Here is a 12,939-nt window from a genome sequence, read left to right as displayed (position 1 = left end):
AGTATTCCATACACTCTTGACTTGGGCCTGTAGACAGTGAGGACTGCAGATGTTGGAGATCAGAGTTGAGAGTGTGGTGCTGGAAAAGCACAGCTGGTCAGGCAGCATCTGAGGAGCAGGAGAGTCGATGTTTCAGACATAAGCCTGATGAAGGGCTTCCTGATGTAGGACTTTTGGCCGAAACATCGATTTTCCTGCTCCTTGGATGCTGCCTGACCTGCTGTGCTTTTCCAGCACCACACTCTTGACTTGTGCCTGTTGATGGTGGACAGGTTTTGGGGAGTCACTCGAAGCAGTTTTCCTAGCCTCTGACCTGCTCATGCAGCCACTGTGGTCAGTCCAGTTGAACTCCTGGTGAATGATAAGCCCCTGGGTGTTGGTAGTGGGGGATTCAGTGATGATAACAGCATTGAATGTCAAGGGGCATTGGTTCGATTATCTTTTATTGGTGATGGTCATTGCCTGGCATTTGTGTGATACAAATGTCACTTTACACTTTTCAGCCTCAGCCTGGATATTGTCCAGAGATTATTGCATTTGAACATGCACAGCTTCTGAGGAGTCGTGAATGGTGCTAAAGGTTGTACAATCATTGGCGAACATGCCCACTTCAGTACGGTGGAGAGAAGGTCATTGATGAAGCAGCTGAAGATGGTTTGGCCTAGTGCACTATCCTGAGCAACCCCTGCAGAAATGAGATGACTGACCTTTAACAACGACGACTATCCTTCTATGTGCCAGGTATGACTCCAAGCAATGGAGGGTTTTTTTCCCAATTCCCATGGAGTTCAGTTTTGCTAGGACTCCTTGATGCCTCACTCGGTCAAATGCAGGTGGCAAGGGCTGTCCCTCTCCCCTCCCCTCTGGAATTCAGCTCTTTTGACCATGTTTGAACCAAGGCTGTAATGAGGTTAGGAGCTGAGTAACTCTGGTGGAACCCAAACTGGGCATCACTGAGCAGGTTATTGCTGAGCAGTTGCTGGTTGATCGCCCTGTTGGTGAGCCCTTCCATCACTTTACAGATGATCGAGCAATGCAGGTGGGGCAGTAATTGGCCAGGTTTGATTTGTCCTTTTTTTTTGTACAGGACATACCTGGGAACCTTTACAACATTGTCAGTGTTGTAGCCAGTATAAATTCTCAAATCTGTAAGTTGTACTTAGAGCATCAGTTATGTGCAGGGGAAGGTTATTGTAGACAGTAGGTAGGAAGTGGTGGGGCCATAAAAACAAACTGAAGATAAAGTCAACAATATATTTTTAGGAAGCTCTGGGCTAAGAGGATACATGAATATTATTGATAGGAAAGGCATACTGCTGAATTTCTGTCAGCATCTTACCAGAGCAAATGCAAAGGGATGCTGGCATGAATCATTTCTATTTTGGCTAAGTACAAGTAGCTTTGAGTTTTTTGCAGTGCTTTTTGCCAGGAGACCAAACAAAATTTCTCACCGTAGTTTACCAAGCTCACCTCATTAACAACTTACACTGCCCTGTGACATTCTTTGTGTCTGATTCTATCCTTATCTTTCAACCCTGGAACAACTCGCCACTAAGCAATATCACTGAATGACCAGCATCTCCAGTATTATGTTAAAAAGACTGCGATGTACCTAGACCCTAACCTTAAGCTTAACCCTAACCCTGAACCTAGTGCTAATGCTAACCCTGACCCTAACCCTAACCCTAACGTTAACCCTCAACCTAAACCTAACCCTAACCTAAAGCTAATGCTAACCTTAACCCTAACCCTAAACCAAACCCTAACCCTATAGCTGTGAACCCTAACCTGAACACTAATCCTATAGCCGTGAACCTGAACCTTATCCCTAATCCAATCCTAACCCTAACCCTATAGCCGTGAACCCCAACCCTAACCCTAACGTTAACCCTAACGCTAACCCTAACGCTAACCCTAACGCTAACCCTAACGCTATCACGGTCAGTGACTTTCTGACTGGCCCCTGCTCAATGACAGACACTCAGAGTGAAGATGCTGGAGATGAGGAAAGTGGCACTGTGATTCTCTGTCAGGGATGTGGAAATCATGGTGGTGCAGGGTGGGGATATCCTCTCGCAGATCACCAGCAGACAACGTCATGACAATAAACCCTGGCAGCCTGGTCTGAGCACACCACCTGGCTCACTGCAGTCTCTATGTTGCAGAGGAACAGCTGACAGCACCACCTTTTCTGCTGTGACCTGATGAGTTTCACACTCTGCAACCTCACACTCACTCTCTCGCTGCTGCTGCACCTACCTTCTACCAAGGCTTAAGCTCGACCACACTTTCAACTCCCTCAATTCTTCCCTTTTTTTAATTCCAGGAAAATTCAGCCCATAATATGGCAGAAAGGACCCAGGATGGGTGTACCTGACATCAGATCTCTCACCCTATAGGAGGGGAGAATCCTGCATCTTGTAGGAGACTGAGACTACTGAGAGGACGCTGAGATGTCCATGTCTCACCATCAAGTGAGTCCCATGTTTCAATCCATACAGCTCTCTGTGTAACTCCACTGTTCCTAACATTGAGTCATGTCTTGTGAAATGTATCAGCTGATTCTGCCACAAATGTTGCCATAATCAACATCACTCAGACTCCTGTAAGCGTCTGCCCTGTGGAGGAGGCATAATGTGAGATTTTAATTATCCCAATACAGACTGGGATAGTTTCAGTGTAAAGGACAGAGAGGATGAAGAATTTCACAAGAATATCTGTGAGAAACACTGGCCATGATGCTTCTTTGGAATCATAGAATCCCTATAGTATGGAAAGAGGTCGACTGGCCCATCAAGTCTGCGCCAACCCTCCAAACAACATCCCATCCAGAACCAGCCACAAACCTATCACTGCATTTACTATGGCCAATCCACACAGCTTGCAGATCTCAGAACACTATTTGCAATTTAACATGGCCAAGCAGCTAACCAGTACATCTTTGGATTGTGGGAGGAAACCAGAGCCCTGGAGGAAACCCACGCAGACACAGGGAGAATGTGTAAACTCCACACACACACACACTCACCTGAAGCTGGAATCGAACCAGAGTCCCTGGTGCTGTGAGGCAGCAGTGATACTTCCCTCCCCTGTGTATTGCAGGTACCAGTGGAATGGCCGCAGTCCCAGCAGGGAAATGGCCTGCTCCTCTGGATGACACCTCCTTGACCTCGGAGGATGAGAGGTTTGATGCTTAGTGGAAGCATTGGCAAGGCTGCTTCTTGCAACCTCCACCAGCTCCAGGACAGATACTTTGGTGGGAATGTGAGTGTTAGAAAGTTTGGTACATTAGCCTGATAAGGACCTCACTGTGACAGCTCCATGGGTGGCCAAGAATGAAACAGTCCCAGGTTGCAGGTACCCAAACTGTTGGAGACCAGGCACCTGTTCAGCCCCAGGGAAGGGCAGTAACACTGAGTCAGGAACTGTGTCTGTGTGCACTGGGAACAGGAGCAGTGCTCAGGTCTGTGGGATATAGCAGCCGTCATAGCCCAGAGACTGCAGAAGTACAGCTACGCTGTGGGTTCCCACCTCCCCAGGGTTCCCCCTTAACCTGCCTTAAATAACCCGCTCACTTTTCTCTCACCCCCAGCCCTTGGAGATAGTGAGCAATGCAGATGCTGGAGAGTTAGAGTGGAGCTGGAAAAAAGCACAGCAGATCAAACAGCATCAGTGGAGAAGGGGAGTCGATGTTAAGTCAGAAGCATTCATCAGAACTCCTGGTGCAAGTTTCTGACTTGAAATACTGACTCCCCTTCTCCTCTGATGCTGGTTGACCTACTGTACTTTTTCCAGCTCAATTCTTTACCCACTGTAACCCTAGCCCTGCCACATGAAGGGACTATCCCAGTTGTTGTCATACCTTGGACCTATCTGAAGCCAGGGTGCTTCTGATGTTGAATAACCCCATTCCTACCCATGCTTTCCTGCATCTCCCCCTTGCTAATATAGTTGCCCCTTGGTAATTGTCATCCTTTCGTCCCTCTGCGCTGCAGACCCAAATCCCCACCGAGAGGTTCCTGAAACTTCCTCCCAGCAGTAGTAACCTCCCCGCTACACACTTGTTCACCACCACTTTTCCCCTTAGTTTTAAAGCACGGACAAGACAGACTGACTATACACCGCCTCCTTGAGAGATCTAACTGGACAACCCTAGATGAGATGCACCCAGGCCCCTGATTAATGCCTATACATCTCCCTTGCAGCATTAGCTGTCATTCCTGGACTGGCAACTATGGAATGGCTGTGACAGAGTCTGTGGACTGTGGAGGCACAGACCCCTGACTGAGATCACCATGTCTGGATGCCTGACTATGGCCAATCCTCTGGCCTGGGATTAGAGGCTGCCCTTGGCTTGCTGAATGATGGGTACCTCCATGGACTCCAATGAGGAGCACTCCCCTAAGATGATGATGAGTGGTGGCTTGCTGTACATGCTGTGTGTGTTTGCCCCATAAGCTGCTGGTACATGAAGCATGTGTGGGATTGATGTAGTATACAGCTGTACAGCAGGATATCTGTTCCCCAGATTAAGGATTGCTGACCATCAAGGCAAACTGCCTAGTGGTGTGCACCCACCTCCAATGAGTGAATAAAAAGAAGATTAATTCTATTCCTCAGAATTGCCTCCAATAGATTCCTGATGAAGGGCTCCTGCTTGAAACGTCAATTTTCCTGCTCCTTGGTTGCTGTCTGACCTGTTGTGCTTTTCCAGCACCACTCTAATCTTGACTCTGATCTCCAGCATCTGGAGTCCTCACTTTCATCCAATAGTTTCCCCACCACTGAGGTTAGACTGACTGGCCTGTAGTTCCTAGGTTTATCGCTTGTTCCCTTCTTGAATAATGGCATCACATCAGCTGCCCTCCAGTCTTTTACCACCTCTCCTGTTGCCAGAGAGGAATTGAAAATTATTGCCAGTGCTCCTGTCATTTCCTCTATTCACACAACAACTTGGGATACATTTCATCTGGGTCTGGAGATTTATCGACTTTCTCGCCTGCCAGATCAGTCAGAACCCCCTTTTTGTCTATGCTAATTTCTGTAAGTATATCATAGTCCTTCTCCCTGTTTTTATACCCTATTGTCCCTCTCACTAGTGAACACTGACAAAGTATTCATTTAGAATGTTCTTTTCCTGGCTATAGCAAAAATGTTGTTAAACTTGATTTTAGGTTTTATTCATACAGCTCATTTGATGAATCTTCCATGATGTCATCCCTCCTTACTGTGGTAATAGATTCTCTGATCAATATTGTGACACCCCCTCCTCCTTTATCTCCTTCCCTGTCTCTCCAGAAAACCCTGGACCCTGTCAATTCTACCCACCTCCACCATATCTCAGCAACAGTAATGACATCATAGCCCCATCTTTACATTTCTGCTATCAACTCATCTGGCTTGTTCATCAGACTCCTTGTTTTAAAATAAATGCCAGCCAACCGTGCCAAACTCCCTCGAGCCAAACTGCCATATAATTTCGATGCTTTCTTGATTCATTTGTTTACACTTTTAATTCTGTGTGCACATCTCCCCTCCTGAACCTTCTGTCAGGATTCCAACTCACTGACAAGTTAATTTTAACTCTCTCCAACAATATTGGTAAACCCCCTCGTCAAGAATGTTGCCCCATTTCTGGTTCAGATGCAGCCTGTCTGCCTTGTACAGGTCCCACCGCTTCCAAAAGACAATCCCACTAATCTAAAGCCCTCCCTCCTGAGCCATCTTTCCAGCCATGCATCCATCTGGACTAACTTCAACTCCTATATGTGGCACCAGAAGTAATCCGGAGATCACTACGTTTTGCGTCCTGTTCTTTAATCTACCTCCTAGGTCCCTAAGTTCTGCTGATGGGACATCATCCCTTTCTCTACCCATGCCATTGGAAGCCTGTCTGTTAGTGTGGAAACACAGTTGTTAAAACTCAGTCAGAAATCTACAGGGCCCATTGACGCCTTGGAGTTTGTGATGTCAAAATGGTGGCCCACTTTGGATCTTATACACTGCCCTGCAGCTGCATGGAGTAAGATGGGTGCACCATAACTGTGCTGCTTTTGGACTTGGCCCATTTATGGACACTTCATGGACATTGAGCCAATGGCGTGGAAAAAAAATCTAAAGATACAGGATTAATTTGAAAACAATAAAAAAAAACAAACACATTCAAATTCTTGCTTGAAGACCTTAAAAACTTACAACATGTAAAAATATATACATCTAGAAATAGCAAGGTGGTTTTTTTGTGCACAAACCCACTTGATACCTCACAAGTTGAGAAAGATACTCCCTTTTGAATTTCAAATATTGTTGCTGCTGAAGAGGATTTTGGAGCTCTGAAATTCTGATATAATCACACTGCAAATATAACAGAAAAATCTAACTCATTTCAATAAGCGCATGTAGGATTTGGTTTATACATGAAATCTTGGAAGTATCGTGTATTAAATGAATTCAGATGACTTTTACCTCAGATGTGACTCCTATTGCTTGTTTCCAAGGTAATCTAGAGGTAGTTTGCATCTTTGTGGTGACGGCTGCTGGTTTGCCATCTGAGCTTCAATGCTGGTCTATTCATTCACAAAGAGGGAGAAAGCATAAGGAGAGCATTCTAGCTTCACTAAAGCAACCATTAAGTCTTATTTATTTTAATTTTCACCTTCAGCTCAGAGTTCTCTTTACTACATAAGGAAACGTAACATTGTAAGTGTGCTTTGAGATACTTATCTCATCAGGGAGAAAGTGCTGTATAATTATCACAGAATAGTTTCTTGTAGATACTATGTGTCACATGACTTAACACCCCTTCGTGAGATATTTACAGGAATCCGATCAATTGCAACTACATCACCTCTGCATACACCTTATCCCTGAATGTTTATCCTTAGTTCATCTGCATCTTTCCATCACTAACTTGTTTATCTGACCTTATCATTAACCAGTCAATAATTTTCTATCATTAACATGCATATATTTGTATTCAGTATTAATATGTATCCCATTCATCTCCTCACCTGGTCTCTTCGGGCAAGGCTTCAGCCTTGACCATGCTCTCGTCACCCAGCCAACCCAGACTGCTCCACATCCAGAGGATAGGAATGCCTGGGCCTCAATGTGTGTTTTCTCCTTCGGAGAAAAGGTGAACATTATCCATCCCTTTTCTTTTGGGGGGGGGGGGGGGAAGTACTCCACAGTGAAGTGTCATGGACTGCTCTCACTTACAAAGCAAAAGGCGATAGAGTGGCTATTTAGCTAACAATGGGTGAGGAAGGGACATGGTGTACAAACAAAGGAATACAGCAGCAAATTCAGCCAAGAAGGTAAAAATGGCAAAAAGGCTAAATTATTGGTTCTTTACTTAAATGCACAGTGTTTGAAGCTCTCTCACTGTGGGATGAACTTCTGGTTGTGTCCTCCAATTATTATTCAGCTGAATATGGCTTGGTTTCTTTACATCTGACATGATTGTGAAGTGGCCACACTGTCAGCTGTCTGATAAGAGTTGGTCACACCCCTCCTTGTCAGAATTGCTCTTTGTCATGCCCCCAGCTGTGGGATCCTCGGGTCTCTCTCAGATTGTAGCTGTCACTCTCTGGAGTATGGTGGTTTTCTCAAGACGTGTGCTGAACTGTTGATTCTCTTGATGTCTGTGAGATGCTTGTGCCAAGACCTGCCGAGAAATACATGGTCTGTGCAGACCTAAGGCTTTAGTCTCTAGGGTAACTCTGTCTAATGCCATCCCCTGAAATAGGTGGCAGGGATATTCCTCCTTTCTGGTCTTCTGACTGTTGCAGAAATTCTCTCACCTCTTTTGTCTGACTCACCTCTACTACTTTCTGAGTTCATAGTGGAACAGTCTCCCGCTTGGGCAATGTCTTTGAGATGTCTTTTCCAGGCTTTCCGATCTTTTACCAGTAGGTACAGGTTATTTCAGGCTGGATGTCACATTTGGCAGGTCTTCCAAATCTTTGGTGGTTTGTGGTAGGTTAGACAGTGAAAGTCTTTTTCCCAGGATGATAACGTCAACTTGTATGAGGGGGCAAATCTACAAATTGAGGGGTGATAGATTTAAGACAGATGTCAGAGGCAGGTTCTCTACTCAGACAGTGGTAAGGGCGCCCTACCTGCCAGTGTAGTTAACTCAGCCACATTAGGGAGATTTAAACAATCCTTGGATAAGCACATGGATGATGATGGGATAGTATAGGAGGATGAGCTGAGAATAGCCGGCACAACATTGAGGGCCGAAGGGCCTGTTCTGCGTTGTATTGTTCCATGTTCTATGTGCTCTGTGTCTACTGGAAGTGGTTCCCCTTAGAGTTCTGGGCTGTGTCAAATGACCACCCTGTGCTATTTGAGTAACCACGGTCACTGTATGTGGAGATTACATGTGCAAAAAGTGACTCCAGCTGCAAAAAGTCTGAGTTCTGGAACTGATGAGGTGTCTGGAACACTCCATGTTGAGAATTGCGCAGATTGCAAGTTCAACAAAGTGGTCACTCCACAGATTAACAACACGCAGACAACGAGGAAAGGGTCACCACTCGGCAGTCTATGAGGGTCAGGAAGGTAATGCAGGAGCTCCCTGAGTTTATCTCACTCACCAAATATTTTTCTGGTTTGAATACTATTCAGGTTGATGGTTCATTGGAAGCAAAATCCAAGCCCATAGCACTCAGGGAGCCCGGGGACTTCTGTTAATGGATTCTCAGCCCCTGCAATTCCTCACTATTTTGAGGTTTTTGCAAGTTGTCTTGATTTGGTAGAGGGGAAACCAAAACTTCCAAAGCATAAGGAGATGGCAGCATTAGAGTAACTATTTAAGTAATGATACCTAGAGTGGAACTGAAAGAGACAGAGTATATAAAACAGCAGCAATCAGTGTCAAAGGGGTAAAAATGGCAAAAAAGCCATGAATTGTTCTTTACTTAAATGCACATAGAATTTGAAGCAAAATAATTGAATTGGCAGCACTAGTAGAGGTTATTGGGCATAATCCTTTACCATTATGGAGATATGTTTACACGGAGATCAAAGCTGGGAAACTAAATGGTCAGGATATGTGACTTTATTGAAAGGACAAGCAAGAAAGAAAGGGTGGAGAGATAATGTGTTACAATGAGATGGAATAAATATGATAGCAAAAAAGAACATTGAATACAAAGATGAAGAATCCATAAGAAGAGAGGTGGGGGAAATAACAATGGGAAGAGAGCATTGGTGGAACTCATCTATCGGCCTCCTAATGTAAATATACAGTCAGACAGAGAATAAATCGGGAGATAATGAGAGGCTATAACAGAGGACATGATGCCAGATTGGTATGTTGCCTCCCTGGTGCAAAGGTCTTAAGGAGCTGTCGCAGAATATTCTTTAAAGAGAGGTCATGGTCCATCGTGGCATGAACATCATCAGTGAAAGAAGAATGAGGTCCTGAAAATAGAATTCAGCTCAGCAAAAGATAGTAAAACAGGACCTTGAATGTTGTACTCTCACAATTTCCACGAGCATCACACTTTGAGAGAATGAGAACATCTCAGGGAAGATGGTACAGTGGAATAGCTTTGGATGTCTGGGTCCTTGTGCCTAGTTTTGGAGCAGCTGAGATCTATACAAGGAGGACCTTAGCAGGACTAGGATGAAGATCTTCTTCAGAAAATGTGCCAATGCTGTTGAGGAAAGTTTAAGCTGGTTTGTCAGGGTGAGAGGAACCGGAGAATTAATTTAGCTTGAATAAAAACAAAACTGATTATGGGAACTAGAAAGCTAATGAAGGTGTGTTAATGTGGAAATCTGCAGAAACCAATCCTCAAATCGAATTGGGTCAAATTACAGAATTGTATAAATAAGATGGAATTAAGTGCATTCTATCCAAATGTACACGGTATTCACCAGGAGACAGGCAAATGGATGGCAATAGTACAAATCTGAGAATATTATTCAGTTGCAATAATGGAGATGTGGCTGCAGGGTGACCAAATGTAACAGCTGAATAAGAAAAGGATATTTGATATTTAGGAAAGATATGCCAAAAGGAAAAGAAGATTTTTTTCACCCCCCAGAGAGCAGGGGTCAATTACTAGGGTCATAGGTTCAAGGGGGGGGGGGGGGGAATTTAAAAATGATGTGTGAGGTAGGTTTTTCACACAAAGGTGGTGAGTGCCTGTAACTTGCTGCCAGAGAAGATGGTGGAAGCAGACACAATAGCAGCATTCAAGAAGTGCCTGGATGAATACCTGAATAGGAAGGAAATAGAGGGACATAGATTCTGTAAGTGAAAACAGTTTTCGTATGGAAGGGCAAAATGTGTTGGTGCAGGTTTGGAGAGCCGAAGGGCCTGTTCCTGTGCTGTATTGTTCTTTGTTCTAAGATGGGGTAGTGCTGATAATACGGGACAGGAATTAATATATTCCTGAGAGTGGATCTCCATCTGAAGAACAAGATTTAGAATCTGTTTGGATGGAGCTGTGAAACTGCAAAGAGCAAGAAATATTGGTACAAGCCAGTTATAGGTCACCAAACAGTAGTGGTAGAGGAGGTTATGGTGTATGTCAAGAAGTTAGAGATGCTTGTCGCAAGGGGAGTGCCATAATCATTGGTGAATTTCAACCACATAGAGATTGTATAAATAAAACACCAATGCTGTTGGAGAAGAATCTCTGAAATGTTCTGTGAAGAACTAGGGGTGATGTTTACACGAGGTATACGGAAATTTCCAGACTTTTCCAGACGAGAGAGTCGACTTTTACATGAGGTCAACTTTTGCTCAAGTATATATGGTATATAATTACACAAAAGTGTATTGTACATTATCTGTTGTGTTACTGAAAGGCAGTAGCACTACATTAGAATTGTAATTCTATCTGACTTTCCGTAGTAGCCACTAAACCTAGTTAGGGAGTCAGATAGCTCAGCTGGCTTGTAATGCAGACTGATGCTAATAGCATGGGTTCAATTCCAATGCTAGCTGAGGTTACTCTGAAGGGACTCCTTCTCAACCTCTTCCCTCACCTGAGGTATGATGACCAGTTGTCTCTCTCTCAAATAAGAGAACAACCCTGTGGTCTGGTGGGACTATAATTACACTTTGGTTTACCAAAGCCAATATTTTGACTGTTGTATCTGAGTGTAATAGCCATATCAGGAACTAAGATACCATTTGTCTTGTCTCCTTATTGATAGGCACACACTATTTCATTGATTCTCTCAGGTAGTCCTTAAGCCCTTATTAACATGATTTGTATCTCAAAATGTTTTCGTGTCCCTCTATATTCCAAACTTGTTGTAAATGCATTGTGTGGACAAAATATATATAGGTAATTAAAACAATTTTACCCTGCTTCTGAGGCTTCTAAACTTTGAGTTTTGGCAGAGGATGTGGAAGATGAGGCTTGGTCCTTTTACTTTAATAATGGTAGTATATATTTCATATAAATAAGCTATATTAAAACCAGGCAGTAAAAAATTCATTAGTAAGTAGTTAATTTGCTTAGAGAAGTGCAATATGTCATTCGATGCATATTCCATCATGCTAAATATAGCCATCTACTTTTCACTGAATTAAGAAACTATCTTTTGCATCAACCAGTGCTAACACAGCACTTTAGCTAAGTCATAATAGAAGTTGTGGTTTCAGCTGAAGACCCGCTAGAAATTTTGTTTAAAATGGGGGAAGATGGAATGATTTAAAATCCAATAACTAGCACACAGTTCAGTTTAGTCAGTGCTAAACCTAGAAAATCAGCCACCTTTACTTTCCTTAAATCCAACAGTAATACGGACAGGTAACATCAAATTAAAATGTTTTTGAACTGTCATTCCGGTCAGTGTATGTTAGAGAAATGGGATCTAAGGATTTCAAAGATTATTGCAAACTGCAGTCAGATATTATAATCCCTAATCACCAAAGAAGACCCACAATTAAGAGGGTTTATCTTTATCTGTCAGTTTCCTTGGATTATTGTATTGCTGTTAAAATATTGTTTAATAATGTGAGCCAGCAGTGATAATGGCTTCTTGTAATATGAAACGATTTGCAGTGATGCAGTCCAGTCTAGAATAAATTCCATTTAAACATTACAGGTTAGTGAAAGAAAAAAAAGGATCAAATAGTTATACTGTCACTGATAAAATAATAAGCTGAAATGTTGATTGGGGAGGTTTTAAAGGAGCATTTATTAATGAAATAGCACAGAACTCTGAAGGAAAATCAAAACCATCTGTAGTAAACCTTGGCAGAAAGTATAGTTAAGAAAATGAAATATACTTAAGAAATATGAAAATAGAGCTGCTTCTTAGAGAATCTCATGGAATCACTTGCTCCCTTTACCAAGGTCCCCTACCTCTCCACTGCCCAATCCCCATCCCCACCAGATAATAAGAGACCTCAGCTGCCAGCCACAATCACAACCAGGTGACAAACATGATGTTAAATTGCGAGATGGAAAGCTAACCCCTCCAGGTTGCCATTGGAAGGCCAACCTCCAATCATTAGCCAGGATGTCAACTCATAAGGGGGAACAATTGAAAATTCCCATCAGTGTCTGCCCAATGGGCTTCATTGACCTGGCTATTAAGAGGCATCACTCGTTCCTGAACTGGCATGTTTTAAAAAGGAACCAGGGCAGGATGATGCTAACAAATCAGCAGGCACCTCGCGGGCAGGGAATTTCAGACCCAGACCCAACAACTTTGAATCCTTGGCTACTAAAGGATGTAACCCAGATGTGTTGTTTCCAAGGGAAATCAAGGGAGGCATGGAAAGTCAATTTCGGAAGTGCTAGGGACTGAATTAGACTGATAAAAGAAACCAGAAAGCTAAAGAGGCAGGTCCCATATATTTTGAGGAAAAAGTGGTGGAATTGCATTCTAGAGAGACAGAATCTAGGATGTAGGGGAGCAACATGGTGGCTTAGTGGTTAGCACTGCTGCCTCACATTGGCA

At 43.5% G+C, this 12,939-nt stretch overlaps 1 protein-coding gene across 2 annotated transcripts in view; it reads left to right on the top strand.

Annotated features, from left to right (window-relative positions):
* LOC148150072 (uncharacterized) overlaps window positions 1-12,939 on the top strand; it is a 171,485-nt gene that overhangs the window by 42,736 nt on the left and 115,810 nt on the right. Inside the window, exons 3-4 of one of the 2 annotated variants that reach the window (XM_087985807.1) lie at window positions 504-741; window positions 2,327-2,474. In XM_087985807.1, coding sequence (XP_087841933.1) covers window positions 2,454-2,474 — 21 coding nt within the window. In that variant the 5' untranslated portion in view covers window positions 504-741; window positions 2,327-2,453. The remainder of the gene's footprint in view (window positions 1-503; window positions 742-2,326; window positions 2,475-12,939) is intronic. The other variant, XM_087985808.1, reaches the window with a different exon arrangement.

This window comes from Chiloscyllium plagiosum, unplaced genomic scaffold (genome assembly GCF_037043375.1).
Source record: "Chiloscyllium plagiosum isolate Xiang-an unplaced genomic scaffold, Cpla_swu_hap1 HiC_scaffold_4, whole genome shotgun sequence".
NCBI lineage: Eukaryota > Metazoa > Chordata > Chondrichthyes > Orectolobiformes > Hemiscylliidae > Chiloscyllium > Chiloscyllium plagiosum.
The sequence above is the reverse complement of the archived record's forward strand: the minus strand, read 5'-3'. Positions and strand labels throughout refer to the sequence as shown.